Below are 21,184 nucleotides of genomic sequence, written 5' to 3'. Positions count from 1 at the left end.
GATTCCAAGGCGGTGAAGGGGCTATGGGCCAGGAAGGGCTGATCCAGAGAGCACTCCCTGCACCGTGTGAGCACACGCAGAGGCGGGAAGGGCCCTGAGTCGCTGCTGGAGCTCCCCAAGTTCATTCTGGGGCAATGTGACAAGCCCATCATCTGCCCACTGTACAGCTGGGGACACCGAGGCCTCAAGGAGCTGGAAAACTGAGGTTCTGGGGTGCTGGCTTTGCCCTGGCCTCCCTGTGATCCCCTTTGTGAGGTCGTTAGGGACACAGGGGCTGCAGGGAGACCGGGCCAGGTCCCCCGGTCCTCGGGAGAACACCCAGCTGGCCCCAGTGCGGTTGCACCTGAGAACGTGCCTTCCCTTCAGCCTCTCGGTTCTCACCTGGCCTGCGGCCCCAGGGAAGCACCGGCGGTCCGCAGCGCCCCCTATGGGCGGGCAGGCGCAGGCCCGCGCACCGCTTTGCTCACTGCTGCTTTCCCCCCTTTTTAATTTTTTCCTTTCCCTTTTTTACTCACTCACGCCTCTCCCTTCCCTCTCCCTCTCGTTTGCTTTGTCATTTTTTCGGTTATTCATGATTTCATGCAACAAACATTTGTGTGCCAGAAATTGATTAAATGCTGGGGATAAAGGAAAGACAAAAAATTTCTGTGCCCAGCCGCTTAAGTTCTAGTAGAGAAAGGCAACAGCCAATCAACGGCTTTCGAAAGTTGTTTTTTTTTTTTTACCCCCACTCACAGTTGCAATACGTTTTAGATCGCTTCCCGGTACATGCACGTATAAACACGCCCAGATGTAACACGGAGCTGCGAGTTTGAGTTTCGGAAACGACGCCCCTGCAGACCGTGCGCCCCGCAAAAGCTGAGCCAACACCCGCGACTCAGCAAAGCTCGCTTTGTGACTGAGACTGTCTGCAGGGCTGGAGAACGCCCCCTTGACGCTTGTGCGCCGGGGCAGGCGCGGCAAGGAAACGTGGAGTCCCTTTCAACCCAGCCCGCGCCCTTGGTTTTCTCTTCTTGTACAGGTTTTTGTAGGGGTGGCCGGCCAGCTCAGCCGGTTAGAGCGTCGTCGTCCGCGTAGGCCAACGCTGGCCGTTCGATCCCCGGCCAGAGCACGTCCAAGAATCAGCCAATGAGTGCTTAAATAGTGGAACAACAAATCGATTGGGTTTTTTTTTCTCTCTCTCTCAAATCAATTTATTTTTTTAAAAAGTATAGCGCTGCTTTGGATACAAGCAATTTGGGCGCCAGCTGACTTCCGAGGGCAGCTGCATTGACAAAGGGAAGGTCTCTATCACAAGCGCTCAATGCAGTTTGAAAATTCGGATCGGCTCTGTCCAGGAGAGCGGGTCGGTGACTGTCTACAAACCAAACGAACTGAATCAGCGCCTTCTGGCTTTGAATGCAGACATATTTGAAGCGCACCATAAGATAAAAAGCTTTTTTATTTTTCAAAAAGTATTGGGAAAGATGCATTGAATTACCAGCATTTCCATTTCTCCCATCGTTTCTGAGCTTGCTGGGTTAAAGAAATTATCTCCGAGTGAAGGAGGACCAGGCCAGATCAGTTCCTACATGATAAGTCTCGATGAAGCCCCTCCAGGGACCACCAAGGTGACAGGGTCTCAGGACCAAGTGAGAATGCTTGTACCAGAGAGGACAGGCCCCCAGAGCTGAGGAGGACCTAATCTAGGGGGAGAGCAATAAAGATATTGTTAACGAGAGGTTATTATACAACTTTTCTTATCCTCACCTGAGGACATGCGTATTGATTTTAGAGAGAGGGAAGAGAGGGGGAATGAGAAGGAGAGAAATATCCATTGGTCCGGCCTGGGGATCCAACCTTCAACCTGACCAGGAATCCAAACTGTGACCTTTCAGTTTACAGAAAGACACTCCAGCCAAATGAGCCACGCTGGCCAGGGCTTATTATTCAATGTTTAAAACGTTTAAAAATCTTGGTAAGATATACACGATGTTACCACCTCAGCTGTTGTTACCAGCATACAGTTCAGTGGTGGTCGGGTGTGGGACCACCGGCCTCTGGAGCTCTTCTCATCCTTCAGTGAAACTGAAACTGTCCCCGGTAAACGGTCACGCCCCAGTCCCGCCCCTGGCCCTGGCAGCCACGACTCCACTTTCTGTTTCTACGATTTGGCTGGTCTGGGAACCTCATGTGACAGTCATTGTACAGTATGTGTCCTTTCGTTTCTGGCTTATTTCATCGAGCTTAATGTCCTCGAGGCTCATCCACGTGGCGCATGTGCCAGAATCTCCCCCCTTTTCAAGGCTGAATGAGCTATATGTGTATCACACGCTGTTGATCCGTTCACCCATCAATAGACACCTACCTTTTGGCTGTTGTGAATAATGCTGCAAGGAACGTGGGTGTACAAATACCTCGTCAGGACCCTGCTTTTGATTATTTCGGGCATATACCCAGGAGTGGAGTTGCCAGATCATGTGATAACTCTATTTTTAATTTGGGGGGACTGTCATAGTGTCCCCCACAGGACCTGCACCATCCCCACTAACAACGATGAGCCTTCCAACTGCAACACATCCTCCTCCAATCACGTGGTTTTGTTCTTTATTCTATTAATATGCTATGTTCCATTAATTCATTCTTTGATGACAAGCCAACTTTGCCTTCCTGGGATAAGTCACACTCCATCATGTTGTATGATCCTTTTTATATGTTGCTGGGTTTAATGTGCTAATAGTTTCTGAGGGTTTTGTGTGTATGTTCATACAGATACTCATGTATTTTTAAAGGGATGACGGTGGGTGTCAAATTGGCAGGGTACTCGGGTTCCGTTGAACACATTTAAAAGAGTGATATAACAGCTTATTTCTAAATGTCAATATGTTCAATATGCCAGAAATGATGTCTTTTACAAGTATTCAAATCCGAGATGAAAATTTCAGGTGTAACTTTTAAAAGTTACATCTGAAACATGAAAGGAGGCATATCATCAGTAAAACTTACTTTGGGAAGTATGACCATGAATATGGCACAAAGTCACTGGGGCAGTCACTTTAAGGAGCCATTGGGAAGTTCTGGGCACAAGAGGAATGCGATCTTTCGGTGTTTTACAAGCCTCGTTGGGGACAAGGGTGGACGCCGACCAGGGGGAGGCCGCTGCTGGAAGTCCAGCTTATAGGGGGGGCTTGGAGCAGAGCACTAGCAGTGGGAGTGGGGGGAGTAATAACGTTTTCAGTCTGTGTTAAGGTAGAGCCAAGAGCATTCACTAACTAACCCGATATACTGTGAGAGAGAGAGAATCAGTAACAACCTCAGGTACAGGGTTTGGGGCTGAAGCTACGGCACCGGATACCCCTCTTTGAAGTCGGTCTTCATCACGTCGCGGATGTTTTAAGAATCTCCTGTTTTTACACCAAACTCTACCCTTACTGAGGGCGAGAGTGAAAGACTTGCATTCTCAGCTCCTGTCCCCGTGCCTGGACATGCAGTCCTCAAATACTTGTTGACTGCCTTTTCCTCGCCCAACCTCCTTGATAGGATGTTCCACAAGTCTATCTCCTTTGGTCTCCCCATTTCTTCAGGTTCCAAATTTCTTCTGATCATATGCACGGCCCTATTTCCCTCTCCTTCTCCTTTACCACCCCCAACCCCCATGACCCACATGCATAGATGCCAGTGACCGGTGAATTACAAGCATCCCTTCAACGGTATGCTTGACACTGATTTGCACACAGTTGAAAGGAAAAGAAGGAATGCGAGAACCAGGTGGTGGTCCTTATTCTTCCCTCTGCTGTCCAAGGCTCTTGCTGAAATTTGCACCCCCCCTTTTTTGTTGCATCAGGCAAACAAAAGCCCAGCACTAAGCAGAACTGTCTCTTTTGAAGGCAAGTTAACAAAGCTCCCACTTATCACAATGCTCTGCCGTGTTCTATTCATCAGTCTGTCTCATTCCTCACCTCTCCGGGAGATAGCCCGGGAGAGCCCATCCTGTAACAGATGTTCACTGGCCTCTCTCTAAGCCCTGCTGGGTGCCAAAGGGAAATAAATGTGAGGCATGTAACTTGGAGCGGGAGGAATGTAATGCCGAGCAAGAAGTCAGGGGGACACTTTACTTGTCGCTTAAATCCAGGCTACGCCAATAACTGCAAGACCTGGGCAAACTCATTTTTTCTTTTCTCAGTTGTACAGCGAGCCTGCTAATAGCTACTTTGATAGCTTTCAAACTTTCAAACTGTCTTTTTTTTTTTTTTACCAGAACACCTCAGTTAGGTGTACGCTTTACATTACAAGCAGAAAGGACACGCACACAATCAATAAAAAAGATGATGAAACAGTACTTATGCTGACTTCCCGTGATGCTGATGTTTTTTATTTTGCTTTAGTTCATTAATAAATAAATAACGGTCATGGTTTCTTAGATAGATTTCACAACCCTCTCACGGGTTTTTGACCCACAGTTTAAAAAACATCTCCACAGAGGATTCAATGGGATAATAAACGTATGTAAAAAGGGTTTGGACCCCGAGTGAGGAAGGCTCCCTAAATGGGAACTTTCCAAAGTGCTGCTTGGAACTTTCTTAGCCCTCACCTTGGTGTGGCTGGTTTCTTCTCATACAGCTTGTGGTTCTCAGCTAAATTGCCCAACGCCCCTGAGCTCTGGCTCCTGCTACCCTCCTTTAGCTCGCAGTCCTATTACCCTGTCCCCACCTTCTTAGAACCACTGTCCTTATCTGAACAAGTAGAATAACTCGCTCCATGTTTATAGCCTGCTGTTAACCCTTCCACCTTGACCCTCCCACTTTGAGGACAGGAATCCTGCTGGTCTTGCTCCTATCTAAATCCCTGACTCAGCGCCTACCGCTATTTATGCAGTAAATAGTTGTTGCATGAATGAATGACCACAGGGAAATAAGCAAGAGAGTATGTTAATCCAATGTAAATGTAGTCGATGCCTTACAGACTTTTTGAGAATTCTAGGTATTGGAGTGTTTCGTTTGCCTCCTTTATGATTTATGACAGTTTTCGTGAGAAAGGGAGACAAATTTGCTTAAGGGCTTGGATATCCAGGAAAGAGGTTCTATGAGTAAGGAATCCCATTATTTTGGGTTCTAGCTAGTTTTGTACATATTTCCCCTTGAGTCTTAGGAGGAGGACAAACTCGTTGATTGCTGTATCCCTTGTCAGCGACCAGAGCGCTGCCCTTTGGAAGGTAGTGGGCGCTCAATAAATATTTGAGGAATAAAAGAATCAAGCCTAAAACTAGGAGAGTCTGAATGAGCCAACTGACTCGGATAGGCTGCAGTTCCTCCCCGGCGCAGGCGGCGGCGCTAGCGCCCTATCAGCCGGGATGCCGGCGGTTCTTGGCGCCTCCGGCTGACCGTCCAACGCTGGGCCCCGAGGCCAGTGCAAGAGTTAGCCAATAGTAAGCCGCCTTAGTTGTGAGGTCGGACAAAGGTGCCCTATGAACGTAGCGGACCTAGATAAGGGGGCGGTGCGACGGAAAGGGGCAGTGAGGAGCGGTTAGGGGCGGGAGTTGGCGCGGCGGGCCGGGCGGAGGCCGCGGAGCTGCGATGCGGACGGGAGCGCGTCCGTGACCGGAGCTGCCGGCCGACATGAACTCGCTGGAGCAGGCAGAAGGTAGGTGAGCCGCCCGGGCGTGTCCCGGGCTCATCCCGGAAGCCGGAGGGGCCGGAGTAGCGGAGACCCCGTCCCGGGAACTGGAGGCCGCGTTGGGTGGGTGGGCGGACGTGGTCTGGATCTTGGGGAGGCGTGGGGTCCGACCCAGGAGCCTGGGGGCAGGCGGACCGGGCCGGACGCTGGTGGTGGCGCGCGTGGTCTCTGCGGACCCCGCGGGCGTTGTGTCCGCTGCCCCAGTCCCTCCGGTTTCTACCTTGGAGTTCTTCTTAGGGCTCTTTTTTACTCTTTAGTAAACATCAGCACTTCGTGCGCAGCAGCATGTTAATTCGCTTTACTCCGATAACCCGTGAGCTGTTTCCCTAGTTCCTGCCGTGGTTTCTGGGAACTACCGGGGTATGAGATAGCCTCTTACCTCCTTTTTTTAAAGTTTAAAAACTGCTCGTTCGCAGGGGCACCTTGGACGCCCCTGAGTTTCCGAAGGCGTCTGGGCGTGGGTAGAGCCAACAGTCCCCTCTCACCCCGTCGGAGGGAGAAGGGGGACTGTCTTTTCCCAACGACGCGTTAGCGGGTCAGATGGCCAGCAAGACCAGGCGGAAACCGTAGCCATTCATTAAGTATTGATCTTACCGGAATCGGGTAACCGCATGCCAGTAGACCTCGAAGACCTGGATATTAGGTGATATGTTGTTCTAATAGGAAGTTCTGGGTTCCGACAGAATTAAAACTCGACCTGATTTTGATCCTTTTATTTGCAACCCCCGAATTTCTAGCTTTTGGCTCCGGCTTGAGGCTGCTGCTGCTTTTCCACAAACCATTTTACGGGAAGCTTCTAAAAGTGAACCAGCCAGTTTCCTTATATGTGAAATTGGAATTAAAGAAACCTAATGTTTTTGTCAAGTGCTTAAAGCTGTCATAGTAAACGAAGTTAGCAGTGCAGTGATCCATGTAAGTTGGTGTGTGCGACCTGAAGCAGTTAGAGTGTCTTACATTTCATCTTCATAGATTTACACAAGTGGGAGTTGCTAATGAAGAGAATGAAATCTTTTTACCTAGATCTCAAGGCTTTCGAGAGGAGACTCACTGAATACATTCATTGTTTGCAACCTGCCACCGGACGTTGGAGAAGTAAGTGCCTGACTATTTCTTAAGGGGAAATGAATGCCAGTTGATACTTTTACCCCTGTGTGGCAATAATGCTTTGCTTTTATAGAACAAATACTTGAATAACAAATACTGGCTTTAGTAAACCATAGATTTCCTTTTGTTTTGACAGTTTTTAAATTTAACTTTGGAAACAATGCATTATAAAGAAATTTAAAAGAAAAAACTGGCAACTTGAAAAAACAATCTTTGTGGTTGAATTTTTATTTTTCCATTAACATAGATACACTTTTTGTTTATTAAATACTACTGATTTGATAACACGTTAAAATTTTCGGTAGCCCATTTAGTTTTACAATTTGGCTACAACCTATTGAAATAAAGTTTTGTTAAAAAAAAAACACATGTAACGTTCAGGGTTGGGCCAAAGTAGGTTCATGTGCAAGAAACAGTTTATCCTGGTGTTACTATTTGTTGATTAGTGTATTACCTTTCATATGAACAGCTGTAAACCCACTTTGGCCCCACCCTTTCAAAGGTTATAAAATTACTCTTGGTTGATTTAAATTATGACGTTTTGCTAACTTTTATTGAGCCCAGTCTTGGTTTCTTGGGTGTTTATTGTTGAATCTAAGTCCTGCTGAGAGAGAACAGCGTATACTAGGGACAGACTTTTATTACGAGTGTAACTGAACTTATGAGGCCAAAAGACTGTGAGGGAAGTTAGGGGTCTTTTTATGCTACGATTTCTCCTGTGATTTTATTAGATCTGTCTGCAGAGATTGAATCATATGCCGTGAGCATTCTGATTGGCCAGAGTTCCCAAGTAGTGGTTTTCGCAGGCTCTCTGGTGCACTTGAGAGATCCTCACTGCTACTTGAGAATCTTTTCAAATGTATACGTCGCTGTCCCGTCTTAGGAAGTGTAAGACTGCTACTACTTACGAAGTAGTAACCCTGCTTTCTTTTTCCTGGTTGGTGGGCTCGGGCTTCCGTGTAAATGGCATCAGCGTGGCTGGTGCGTGGGTATGAAAGTAGGGGTGTGAGGTCCCTCTAGTGTCTCAGCTTGTGTTTTATTTTTAAAAAACTTGTAGTACAGTATTTTTTTTCTTGCTGGAAATACAGAATTACAGCAAATTGAGTTTAATCTGTTCTGAGGTGAAAATACAATTTTGAAATTTTAAATACCTAAAATGAGATTGTTTTTGCCTGTGATTTGCCTCTTCTAGAAGTAAACCACCAGGAATTCTAGATAATTAAGGTTTTACTAGATTTCTGTTGCTCTTTGAAGCTTGATCTCTGAGTTTTAAAACTCTGTGCATCCCCAAACTGTGTGTACCCCAAAACTGTGTGCGCCCCAGAACTGTGCGCCCATCTGGAAGACAGCAGCTGCCTTCCTCGGAATGTGAACTCGGTCCTAGTGCCTTCTTACTATTTTTTAGTAAAATCATTTGCTTTTAAGTGTTGCTTACAATGTGTTCAGAACTTTTAAAAGTGATTCTACCTCAGTGTGGAGGAGAGAGACCATATCTAAGATTTGCTATCAGTAGTTTCCTCCTGACCTTCCTTGAGGTCCACCCCCCCCCCCCCCAACACTGACCTCTGTCTCAGTGAAGGGGGCAGCTGTCTTCCAGGCAGACCCTTCCGGCAGAATGCTCAGGGCACGCATAAAGGGGCTTTGTTTGGTGTGTTTACATTGGAAAGTGGAAGGCTGCATTTTTTTACACTTGAGTTTATAAAATGCAGAATCAGCGCAAAGCACATCGCAAGTTGCTAACAGAGACTGTTAAAGTTTTACCATCTTAGTTCTTACTGCTTTTAATTTCTTTAACTTTCATAAGTTCTGAGTAAGCATTACAGAGACCAGTATCATCCTCAATTATTGAGGTTCACAAATTTCAGGAGAATTCCTTGAGGTTCACAGCAAGACCCCTAATTCCCGAGTCGAGTGCATTTTCCATTTAATAAAGCGCTGCTTCCTTTGGCTGCCATTTATTAGTAACTGGTGGTAGCAGGGTCGAATATTAAGAGCTTATTCCTTACTAATTTTGTGTTTATTTTTCATCAGTGCTTCTTATAGTGGTATCTGTGTGTACAGCTACTGGTGCCTGGAACTGGTTAATAGACCCCGAGACGCAAAAGGTAGAGATTTTGATTTAAAGTTTTTGATAGATTAAATGAGATACTGGCTATAGCAGTGCTTTGCTCACTATAAAACACTGTTCAGATGCTGCTACCTGTTACTGCTAATAGTGATGTTACTCATCGTGTTAAAAGCATGCCTTACATTAACTTGCCTAAGAAAAACTGGCTGGCTACTGTGAATTGTAAGTGTCCTTACCGGGGAAAAGGCCTGAGAAACACTACCGCACTCCCATCACTTGTCTTCCACGTCCGCACTGGCGTGCGGCTCTCCCGTGTCTCGTTTGTCCACATCTGTACGTTTCAGGGTGAAAGTTGTCTTGGAGCTGCTTTGTTCACTTAGTGTCCTCGGTGCCTGCTTTGAAAAATCAGCAAACAGCACTTTCTCCTGGGAGCCCTCTTTGCTAATCTCTTTCCTCATCCCGTAAAGCATTCGAAATGACTTTGCAGGAAACACATATGATAAGGTAGCAAAATATAAATGTGATAAAAAGTCCAGCCTAGGAAAAACCAGTCCGAGTGGCAGGTTAAAACGGGGAGTGCCGGCCACGTGGGCCACACGGGCTCCAAGACTAAGGTGCGGCTTGGGCTCTGAGTGGCCTGGTCCGTCGGGTCACAGCCAGCGCCACGGTTTGCGTGGTCTCTGAAGGGAACACGTGTGTAAGTTTCTCAAGCTCAAAAGCTTTTATTTCCTCAGCATTTACCTCTAAAAAAACCTTTCCTGTCTGAAGTTAATATACGAAACAGTGAGCGATCTCCCACTGGGCACGGTCCGGAATATCCCTACACCGAACGCAGTAATGCTCGGAGTTCACGATGTGGTTTCTGGAAGCAGCCTCTGCTGAAAGCTGATGGCTTGTTTCCCCCTTCTGCCTTTTTCTCCTCGCCTGGGTCTTCATTTTCGCACTCTGGGTTTTTTATTAGAGAAGCAGCAGTTTCCAGTTTCTCGGTGAAGTTTTTCCCCCGGTGCAGATTTATTTAGGTAATCATGATATGATTGTCACAAGTCTGAATCCCACCCCCTCGTGAACCAGTGTTAGGCGAGACCGCTCCAGTAGCTTTCTTCATGGCCTTTCCCGGTGTATGGGGAAAACCCCGAGAGGAAGCATTGTCAGCAGCCTGCGTGGCCGCTTGGACGGCCAGGGGTGGGTTTAGCTCGCAGTCTCCCAACTCGATTTGCGGGGCTGGGGTGGTGGGATCTCGAGTTGATAGAGGGGCTTTGGGGCAGATGGGACACTCTCCTGTGTGTTCATTTGTACAAACCTGATCGTGAGGCTGCGACTGGCGCTCATCTTCAGGGGGGAATGAAGGAACCCGGCAAGAAGATTGAAAAAGGTCTGTCTTGGGAAATGAATCTGACTTCTAATTGGGAAAAATATAAGCTGATTTCAGCTGGTTGAGATCTTAATAAAACACAGAATTAAATGTAATTTGAAACAGGCCCAAAACTCTGTAGTTAATGTGGTTTTCTAAATTAGGAGAGAATGTAACGGCTAGCCTAAGGGTTGGCTCTGTATGTCTTAGTGTTTAATAACCTCCAACCCGACAGGAGTTTTAAACAGCAGTGGTGTCTGTAGCAGGAGACGCAAACGCCAAAGCCAGTGGCTAGCTGGAGCCGCCCCAGGAGAGTGGGGCACGGCACCCCGGCAGCACCTGAAGGCCTGGGCTGCGGGGGACGGCTGTCGGTGGTTGCCGTGGAGGACCGCGGGCTGGCGCCGGCTGACCTGATGAGACTCGGAGCGTGAAGCTGTGTGTGCTGGGGCTGGGCGGGCTGCCTGGAAGAGCTGGTCCTTGGCGGTGACAGTGTTTTCGGAGATTTTTTAAAGAGACGTGTGCGGGCCTTGTGGCGTGACAGGGCTGCAGAGGCCCTCGGCTGGATCCCGCCGCTCCTGCTTTCTAGGCGCCGGGTTTCTTTTCCCAGACTCCACATGTGTGTCTTCTCCACTTCACTCTCCTTTCCTGTCCCCCGTGGTCTGGCCTCAGTGCCTGCTCTTGTTCCGACCCTTGGCCTGCACCTGGGACGCCTATCCCTCTACAGACTCTTAGTGTTTGTTCTGTGTTCCTGGTTCCTGTCGTCACCGGTTGTCTTGGACCGGATCCGCCCCATTTCTCCTGAACTGCAGTTCTGTACGGGTAGCTACTAGTCTTTTCTCCCTGCTCACCTGTCCTGCAGTCCTCGGAGTCTCAGCGGCTTCCACACCAGACTCATGATTGCTTCTGCGAGAGGGAGGGCGGTGCTGGAGTCCAGTCTCGTGAGGACGTGTGGGCAGTAGTCAGGTGGAGAGCAGGGGGGAACTCGGCAGCGCCTTTGCCTGCTCAGCAGGGAATGTCGGTGGGGCCGGGTTATGCAGGGCAGGGCTGGCCCGGCTCTCCTACATGAGCTTTTCAACAGAGGGCAACCCGGTCCTGTCTGGCCTGTGTTCTCATGGAGGGTCAGAGGCCTCATTGTCATTCGTATGTGCTTACCGAGCCGCCGTGTTCGCCACGTGCCGTTCTGGTGCTGGGAAAGCCGTGCACGAGACAGCGTCCCTGCTGTCGGGGGACCGGCCTCCACTGGGAGGGCTCCGTGAGTGTTCTCGGTGGGGCGGGTTTGATTGCAGGGGTGAGTTAGTGGTGGTTCAGGTGTTTGGAATGAATGGAGGGAATGTTGCTGTATAGTTTTGCTACGTTGAAGATATAGAATGAATATTACATGTTTTTATAGCCTAGCAAAACGGAGAAATCGCAGTATTAAACTCTTCAGATGCTGATACTTTAGGTGGTTAGCACGTAGTGGAGAGGCGGGACTTTGTACTGTTTTAAGGTGCTAATGTTTTTGCATTTCACGGTCTTTCACAGGTGTCCTTCCTCACGTCGCTATGGAATCACCCGTTTTTCACCATCAGCTGCATCACCCTGATAGGCCTGTTCTTTGCCGGCATACACAAGCGGGTCGTGGCCCCGTCCATGTATCCTTTCCACGGGGTCACTCTCTGGGCGCAGTGAAAGTGCCTTCTCAGTGAGGCGGGTGGGGCTGAGAGCATGTTCCCGAAACGGCAGATTTCCCTTGACCATGTGCGCCCAGCATAGCCGCCCGGTGTCGGACCGTGCTGGCGGAGTACAACATGTCCTGTGACGACGTGAGTGTCCTCTTCCCTTGAGAACCGCAGGCGCGCGTGGGAGAGCGCTGAGCGGTTGGGGCCCGAGTGAGCCGGGCGTGTTCTTAACAGCAATCGTCTCCGTGGAACTGACCACTGGGTTATTCCTCCTCACACTGATCCGAGACACGCTGCTTTCTGTATTTTAACATCTCCGAAATGGGGTGCATCTCAGTCGGTGGTGTCTCACAGCTAAACTGGTAGTGTTGGCAGTTTAATTTTTCTCCACGGCCCAAAATCGTGGCGCATCTCACAGTGGACGCCGTCTCAGGTTCAGGAGACGCCGTGGTCGTCATTGGTGGCTCAGTGGTGGTTGGTTTTGTGAACTGCTGTGATTTTTCTGATGGTCTGTAAACAGGGCCTTAGATAGAGTCCTGAGTTAGCGCAGACCGTGGACATGTGGACCCGCTGTGTGGGTGTGTTCTAAAAGCATTGCTACTCTCAACTTAAGAGACTATTAATCAAGTGATACGCACCCAGTATAGGAAATGAGAGTAAAGGGGAAAAGTATTAGGGCAGAAAGACAACTGGGTCAGGGGAAGAGACTACAAGCAGTTTGATCTTTTAACAGTAGAGAATAAGGGTGGCGTTTCAAGTCAAAACAGAAGAAAATAGGCTATTTAGTAGTGTTGAGACAGTTGGCTCTTTGGAAAAATGAAATTTTAAACAGTATTTTTTGGAGAGGAGAGAAACATCGATGCCATTGGCTGCCCCTCGTACATGCCCTGACTGGGAATCGAACCAGCGACCTTTGGCTTTGTGGGAGGACACCCACCCAGCTGAGCCACGCTGGTCAGGGCCAGATTTGGAAAACAAGAGTTTCCATCTCTCATCTTTCGGGACTGACCTGAAATGAAGAGAATACTCATTGCCGATCACTTGATTATTTGGGCATAATTCATGTTCCAAGGGGAATAGATAGTGTAAACCAGAAGTGATGGTTTGGTGTGGGATCAGTACAAACGTATCCTAAAAAAAAAAAGAATTTCCATCTCTGTCTCACGTCAATTAAAATGAAATTCCAACTAAGGCCTTAAAAATATTTTAAAAACATCCACACGGCCTCCCCACCCCCAAAAGGCTGCTGGTTCAATTCCCAGTCAGGACACGAATCCCAGTTGTGGGTTCAGCACCCAGCCCGGGCGTGTACGGAGGTAGGGTCATTACTTCAGCGTCCTCTGTACAAGTGACAGCCAGGAAACAGCTCCTGGGTCTCCCCGCTGGGCGTGGGAAAGTGGGCCACACCCTAGTCCCACTGCGGGAATCCGGAGGTTCGCCGGTAAGTGTTGGGGAGACGTGGGGGTCTCCCAGACACAGTGTCCGGTGTGAACTGTGAGTCCCCCAATAGCATGCCCAGTGTGGAACCATTTCTTAAAAATTTAGTTATCAAAATTCCCAAATGGGAAATAGTAGCATGTAGTGCACCCCCACGTACCCCCAGCCAGTGCCAGCAATCCGGTGGTGGCCGTCGTGCGCCCTGGGCCCCTTGCTGGTGGCTCTGAAACAAATTCTGAGTGATGGATTTCACCTTCAGACACTTCAGCACGTTTGAAACAGCAGATTCTTACCGTTTATACGTGTGAGTCTAACCCATAAAACAGTCTGGAATAATTCATGCTGGAACTGCTGCTTCTGTAAGAAGGCTACAGGGTGAGGTGGGTGGGAGGATGACTTCAGCTCACCTGTGTTTGAATTGGACGTGATGAGGTTACAGAAACTCCTGGCTTGTGTAATTTTTCATGGAGTTAAGACATCAAATCCGTGGACGAACAAAAAGGGGCGGGCGTACCCATGCAGCGGAGCACTGAGCGTGTTCTGTAAAAGGCAGGGCAGCTGAGGCCCTGCGGCTTTGGTAACACGCTGAGTGGAAGCAGCAGGCACAGGGGAGCAGCCTGATGCCGCTCGGGCCCAGGGCCCCGCGGGGCATCGGAGACCGATGGGGATAATCCAGCAGCCGTGCCTGGGTGGCGCAGGGTGCCACGCAGGGAAGCCTTGGGGAGGGCGTGGGTGGTGGCTTCACAGTGCGCAGGCGTCAGAACCCGGAGCGCTGCACACAGGACTGGGCATCTCACTGTCTGTAAACTCACTGCAGTAGGGCAGTGTGGAAATCAGTGCCAGCGTTTTATCGAGATACCAAGGAAGTGAACCCTGGCTGGTATAGCTCAGTGGGTTGAGTGCAGGCTGCAAACCAAAGGGTCGCTAGTTCGATTCCCAGTCAGGCGCATGCCTGGGTTGCAGGCCAGGTCCCCACTAGGGGGTGTGCAAAAGGCAACCACACATTGATGTTTCTCTCTCTCTGTCCCTCCCTTCCCCCTGTCTCTGAAAATAAACTATTTTTAAAAAGAGTTGCTTTAAAAAAAAGATACCAAGGAATTATCAGTAATTAAATGACCAAAAATTAAATGGAAGTGAGAATCCAGAGATAACTAGAATCCTGGCGACACTTCTGACTTGAGGGTAGTAATAAAATCTGTTCACTAACTGCCTAGAACCTTATCAACCAAAGATGATCACCAGGCTTTAGATTTTGTTACGTATCCACACAAATGGAATTGTGTGGATTGTGCGGTGGTTTGTTTGTTTTTAATGAACTTGATGGTTGGCCCTGCAGAAGAGCTGCCCTCATTTCCACTCTGCACCGGCAGCGGGCAGTGCCTTCCGTCCAGCCACTGGCTCCCACTGTGCCTGAGGGAGTTAAAATTACTGTGGGAGAGGTGGGAACGCTTTCCCAGATACGTAGTTGTACTCTGGGTTCATGCACTCCATTTGCTAAGGAGCCTAAATTGGTCTGTGCGGGCTGGGCTTTTCCCTACCCAGCGGACCGATGGGCCAATTTTAAGGAAGCCAGTATGGTGTCGAAGTTTATAATAAAGGCTTTGGAAGAATACTCCACACAAAGAAAACTGAAATATGACTTAATTGCTTGACCTTGAGTAAACAGGGAGATCCCCTTGCCCTCTGAGATGTATAGATAATGGTGGTGTTTCTCATCGAACTGTGTGTTAACAACTCTCATCTTTTATTTTTAGACGGGAAAGCTGATTTTGAAACCTAGGCCTCACGTGCAGTGACAGTCGCCCATCGTCATCGCGGGCCCCGGAGCGGCCTCTGCGCAGAGGCGAGGCAGCGAGCAGCCACAGGTCCCCTTCCGCAGTCGGATGTGTGGCAGTCACCGCAGCAGCCGACGAGAAGCGTGCAATATTCCCCAGGTGGCCTGGCGCTGAGGCCGCGGTGTCAGTGCGTCGGTGCCCCGGTCGCCGGAGTGTCAGTGTTAGTGTCACTTTAGTGCTTCAGACCCCGCAGAGCCTGTTGGAGATGAAGTGCGTCTGTGTGTTACTAAGGGAAACCTAGAAACAGAACCTCACCAGTTTTTATGATGTATTTTTGCAAACTACTGTAAATAGCAGATTGATGCCAGTGTCAAAGAGGAGCGTGCATTGGGCCCGGTCCTCCTGCACCAGTGTCTCCAGCTCGCCCCCCGGCCCTTTAAAACCAGCCGTCCAGTAGCCGCGCCTTCTGCCCCCCCCTCCCCCTCGCCTTGGGCCTCGGTGTAGGAGCCACTGCGGGAGCGGAGGCTGGGGACACTCACCTCGGAGTGTCGTTAGAAGTCAGGGGTGTTCGAGGGACAGTTTCTGTTGAACCAGATGGTGAACTTCAGCCACTTGGTGATATTTTCCTGTTCATTCTCATTTAATGCTAAATTGACTTTGTATTTTTTAATAATTTTAAGGACACTCCAGAGGCTTCTGAATATACCGATTAGTTATAAATTATGTACTGTCCAGGAATTTGGTAGTCACTGTTTTAGATCATTGGATCTTGCGTTGTGGTTGATGGGCTGTCACACTGGTGCTGAGCCACGCGCCGTCCACGTGCCCATCACGGGGTGTGGGGTCACGGGGTGTGGGAGCGGCGCCTCGAGCCAGCCCGCCGTCCTCGCTGTTCAGGGCGTGTGGCTGACTGACAGGTGTGCGTCTTAGCCACGCGTGCTCCAGCAGCCCTGGTATTTAAACTCTGGGGATTGCTGTGGGTGTTTTAAAGAGCTGGAGGTGCCTTTTACCTGTTCATTAGAAGATTTTGAAAATGTTTAAATGATTTCAAGAGCAGTCTTTTAAATTTCATTTGACAGAAGGCTGAAAATTCAATAACAGACAAAAACTTTTTAACTAGGCTACCATGTTCATCTTGGCTTTCACGTGTATAAAATTTTATTCTTTGAACTGTAGCAATAAAACCCTCTGCTCCTAAGAAGTCTTAAGAGGGTATTCTATATATTCTGTGTTGTTTTATTTTCTGTAAATTTTGTAGGTAAATATGTGCATAAAATAAATACTTTATATATAATTAGCGATTGGGCTTTTCCTTTGTTGTTTCTTTTAATTTTTTTTCCGTGTGATTTAAAAAATTTTTTATTTTATTAATTATGCCTTTACAGTTCTATTCCCCCCTTCATTCCCCTCCACCCTGCACCCCTCCACCCCTATTATTCCCCCCTTTAGTTTATGACCATGTGTCTCAAGTTCTTTAGATTCTATATTTCCCCATACTATTCTTGCCCTCCCCCTATCTATTTTCTACCTACCGTCTCTGCTACTTACTCTCTGTACCTTCTCCCTCCTTCTCCCACTCCCCTGTTGCTAACCCTCCATGAGATCTTCATTTCTATGGTTCTGCTCTTGATCTAGCTGTCCTTTTAGCTTGCTTTTGTTTTAGGTGTGGTTGTTAAAAACTGTGAGTTTGCTGTTCTTTCACTGTTCATCTTTTTTATCTTCTCTTTCTTAGATAAGTCCCTTTAACATTTCATATAATAAGGGCTTGGTGATGATGAACTCCTTGAATTTGATCTTATCTGAGAAGCACTTTATCTGCCCTTCCATTCTAAATGAAAGTTTTGCTGGATAGAGCAATTTGGTTGTAGGTCTTTGGATTTCATGACTTGGAATACTTCTTTCCAGCATCTTCTTGCCTGTAAAGTCTCTTTTGAGAAATCAGCTGATAGTCTGATGGGAACTCCTTTGTAGGTGACAGTCCCCTTAGCTCTTGCTGCTTCTAGGATTCTCTCTTTCATTTTAATCTTGGCTAATACAATTATGACATGCCTTGGTGTGTTCCTTGTTGGGTCCAACTTCTTTGGGACTCTCTGAGCTTCCTGGATTTCCTGGAAGTCTATTTCCTTTGCCAGATTGGGGAAATTCTCCTTTATTATTTGTTCAAATAAATGTTCCACTGGTGGCTGTTCTTCTTCCCTTTCTGGTACCCCTATAATTCAGATGTTGGAGCGTTTAAAGATGTTCTGGAGGTTCCTAAGCCTCTCCTCATTTTTTTGAATTTTTGTTTCTTCATCCTTTTCTGTTTGGTCATTTTTTTCCTCTTTCTGGTCCACTCCTTTGATTTGAGTCCCAGTTTCCTTTTCATTACTATTGGTTTCGTGTGCATTGCCATTCATTTCAATTAGTTTAGCCTTCATACGTTCCTCTAATTTGTGACTAAAATCAACCAGTTCTGTGAGCATCCTGATCACCAGTGTTTTGAACTGTGCATCTGAAAGTTTTGCTATTTCTTCGTCACTTAGATTTATGGGCTCTGGGGCTTTGAGATCTTCTTGAGCCATGTTTGGTCTGTTCACGCCCGTTAAGTAAGAGGAGCGGAGCCTTAGGTGCGGGGCCTCCAGGGCGGGGTCACTGAGTTGTGATGCTGTATGTGGTGGTGGGGTCAGAGTGGGGAAGTGGCGTCCCCCTCGTCTGCTTCCCACTGCTGGGTGAGGAAAGAAGCCTTAGGTGTTCACCATGGCAGGGTCACTCAGGTAGCTGGGTTGTGATGCTGTATGTGGGGGCAGGGTCAGAGCCGGGAAATGGCGGCTGTCTCTGCTGCCTCCCGTCGCTGGGACCCGCTAGGTCCCGTCTCACTGCCCACTCCCTCGCTGGTCTATCTGGGCAGAATGCGCAGTCCACAGTCAACCTGCCACCCTGAGCCCTCGCTGGATCCTCTGGTTGCTCACTGGGTCACTCACTGGGTCTGCCCAGCAACCTCAAGCCTGGGATCCACGCGCCTGAGTCGGTCTGACCGAGTTTTCCTATGCAACCCCGCTCCGCCAGCTGCTGGTTTCGCCCCTCTTACCGGTCAGGCTGAAGAATTCGTTATCAGACTTACAAAAAGTTCAATTTTCTGTGTTCTGGCTGTGTTTTCTGTTGCTAATATTTTGTTGTCTCTAAACTTGGTTGTGTGAGGAAGCACGGCGCCTCCACCTATGCCTCTATCTTGGCGGAAGTCTTCTGAGCTGTCTGTTTTTTAAATTTTTATGAAAAATATTTATTTTTAGAGGGGAAAGGAAGGAAAAAGGGAGAGAAACGTCGATGGGTTGCCTCTCAGGGACCTGGCCTGCAACCCAAGCACGTGCCCTGACTGGGAATCACACCGGTGACTCTGGTTTGTAGGATGATGCCCATCCTACTGGGCTACAGCATCAGGGCTTTCCTTGTTTTCTGGTGTCTGTGACTCTGAAGACGGTCACAGACGTACAGCGTGTCTCACACACAGGCCAGCTCCAGGTAAGATGCCCTGCTGTGACTGCCCAGGAGAGCACACTCCTAGTAGCTCACATACACCCCGGCCGTCAGGCTCTGCCTTTGACCGTTTCTTAGTCCTCGCTGTCTAATAATATTTGGTTCCTAATCAAGAAATGCAGGTTTTCTGCCCTGGCTGGTGTGGCTCAGTGGATTGAGTGCAGGCTGCAAACCAAAGGGTCACTGGTTTGATTCCCAGTCAGGGCACATGCCTGGGTTGCAGGACAGGTCCCCAGTAGGGGGTGTGCGAGAGGCAACCACACACTGATGTTTCTCCTTCTCCCTTCTCTAAAAATAAATATTTTTTAAAAAAGAAAAATGCAGGTTTCCTGGAAGTGCTTTACAAAGTTGCTTTGCCAGCTTCCTCTAAGAGTGTAAAGCTGACAATGGATTTGATAGGTCCTTAGACCTTTTTGGAATTGTCAGCTACTCACCTAACATTGGGTATTTTAAAGCTTCTCCCCTAGAAACACAGGTCTGTCTGCATAAGCACACTTGGTGTACATTTGGAAAGAATTTCATAGATTTCCTGGTGCCAGACTGTTTGGAGTCTGTTGGCTCCAAGAAAAATTTTTGTACAGGTTTTTCATAGCTTTTCTGTTAGTAGAACAATCCATTTTCCAAGAATACCTTTGCTCTGTTTGAAATAGGCCCAAGGGTCATTGCCAAGTTAGCTTCTCCCCACCGCCCTCACCCTCTCATACCCGCTTCCAGACTGTTAGGACTCCAGGCCTCTAATTTTACAAGTGGGCCAGACAGTCTCAGGTTTTCAGAGGGACTTGCGGTCCCCATGACTTGTTAAAGACAGAAGCAGACAGAACCCCAGTCTCTGGACTCAGCTGGAAAGGATGTCTGTGTATGTCAATTCATGAGCTGTCGTAACGTGCTTGGGGACACAGACTCTGCCAGACTGCTCTTGAATCTCAGATCTGTCGCATGCGGCAAGGTCAATTCCATAACCTTGGTTTCCTCATTTGTAAATTGGGCATAAGGATAGTCTCCCAAGTAGATAATACACGGAGTGGGGCAGAAGGAGGTTTACCATTGTACACGGAACACTATTCTTGTATTATTATTTATTACTGTATTATTTTTCATGCAAACAACTGTAAACCCACTTTTGCCCCACCCTATATAGGAGTTGTCAATGTTCCAGGTTTATATTGAGTATTAAATGTTAATTCAGGTAAAGTGCTTGGCCACAGGATCGTTGCTCAGTAAATCTATTAAACCAAATCCTAAAAGGTAAAAAGTGGATCTCACCACTACACCCTTACCCAATGTCAACATCTCCATTGAAATAACTAGGAGGACATTCTGTGTATCTTCAGGACTAAGCAAACTTTTAAGTAGTGTTTAAGTGCCAAAGAGGAAGGATATTTGGTGTCTAATGACTGAAGAGTCTCAGATGGTTCTAGGTGTCTTCCTGTTCTCAGACACCGTCCCTGAAAGCTTGAAGGTTCTTGTGCTGCTTGGAGGGTTCTCCCTAACCTGGCTCTTGACCAGGGTTTCATAGAGATGGAGCCGAGCCAGTCTCTGCCGTCAGCAACCCCGAAGCGGCTCTTACTTCCTGTTGAAACCATAGAAATATGAGTCTCATCCATTCCTTCTGACGCGCTTTCTGAATGCTTTCACTTTGAGTGTAATTTCTACCTTTCCCCTTCTTTTTCCACTAAAAATAGGAAGTGTGTCTTGTCTGTGTCAAAGAATGAACATTTTTAAAAACCGATTTTTTAGCATTTGACTGATGGTTTGCTTTGCAAAAATTCCCTCTTGGTAAAGACAATTTGTAGGAAAAAGGGTTGTTAGATGATCCTTGCTTGACAGGATTTTAAACAATTACTGATTAAGGATAATTATTAGATTGTTAAAAGGTCATTGGGGTCATTGGGGTCCTCCTAAGCTGACATCTTAATGGCTGGGGTGGGAGGGAGTGGTGGGGGGAATGGAGACAACTGTACGTGAACAGCAATAAAAAAATGAAAAAATAGTAGTAAGTTAAAAAAAAACGTTGGTCCCAGGAAGAGCTCTTAATAAAGGTCATCATTCATTTTTGCAGAAATGTTACTTTTTACAGGAAAGGGTGACTCGTGAAAACAAAGCACAAAATTCTCCCCTGGCTAAGGTTTTGAGCGATACTTTTCATCCTCATCCTTAGGGGAGAGAGAGAGCAGCAATCTCTTTTTCTCTCACCCTGTTCTGTCTGGATGCCCTGTTCTCTCCGCCTCATGTGATCTCTAGCTGCAGGAGAAACTGCAATCTATTTGGGCCAGTGTTAGGAATACAGTGATGGGGAGAAGGGCGCAGTCCGTGCCCACAGGGCTTAGTGTCAGCGCAGGTAGCAAGCAGACGGGCACGAGTGCTGTGCATAACTACACACGGACGCAGTTCAGGTGTAACTGCAATTCTGGGCTGTGCTTTGAAGCAAGGAAACAGGACGTGCTCTCTCAAGGAAGGTCCGTCTCAGACGTAAAAATCTAGGAAGGAATGAAGAAGTGACGCTTGCAGAAGACTGCCTTCATCGGGATAGGGGCGGGGACTGGGGCTTCTTCAGAGCCAGGACGCAGACAAGAGTTCAGCCCTCTGGAGAGTGGCTGACAGGCAGAGGACAAGGTGGGCTGAA

General features: G+C 48.0%; 1 protein-coding gene and 1 non-coding gene across 2 annotated transcripts; both read left to right on the top strand.

The window, feature by feature from the left end:
* Positions 1–5,492: 5,492 nt before the first annotated feature.
* On the top strand, positions 5,493–16,336 carry CNEP1R1 (CTD nuclear envelope phosphatase 1 regulatory subunit 1). The gene is made up of 6 exons (XM_037141592.2): positions 5,493–5,619; positions 6,673–6,744; positions 8,788–8,861; positions 11,700–11,809; positions 11,926–11,980; positions 15,028–16,336. Exons 1-6 carry the CDS (start codon positions 5,595–5,597, stop codon positions 15,067–15,069), a joined length of 378 nt encoding a protein of 125 aa, XP_036997487.1. The 5' UTR covers positions 5,493–5,594; the 3' UTR covers positions 15,070–16,336.
* LOC119046495 (small nucleolar RNA SNORD2) lies at positions 12,813–12,879 on the top strand. The gene has a single exon (XR_005081998.2). It is a non-coding gene; the product is annotated as a small nucleolar RNA SNORD2 (small nucleolar RNA).
* Positions 16,337–21,184: the final 4,848 nt, after the last annotated feature.

This window comes from Artibeus jamaicensis, unplaced genomic scaffold (assembly GCF_021234435.1).
Source record: "Artibeus jamaicensis isolate MK-2021 breed Jamaican fruit bat unplaced genomic scaffold, CSHL_Jam_final contig_3152, whole genome shotgun sequence".
Lineage (NCBI taxonomy): Eukaryota > Metazoa > Chordata > Mammalia > Chiroptera > Phyllostomidae > Artibeus > Artibeus jamaicensis.
The sequence above is the reverse complement of the archived record's forward strand: the minus strand, read 5'-3'. Positions and strand labels throughout refer to the sequence as shown.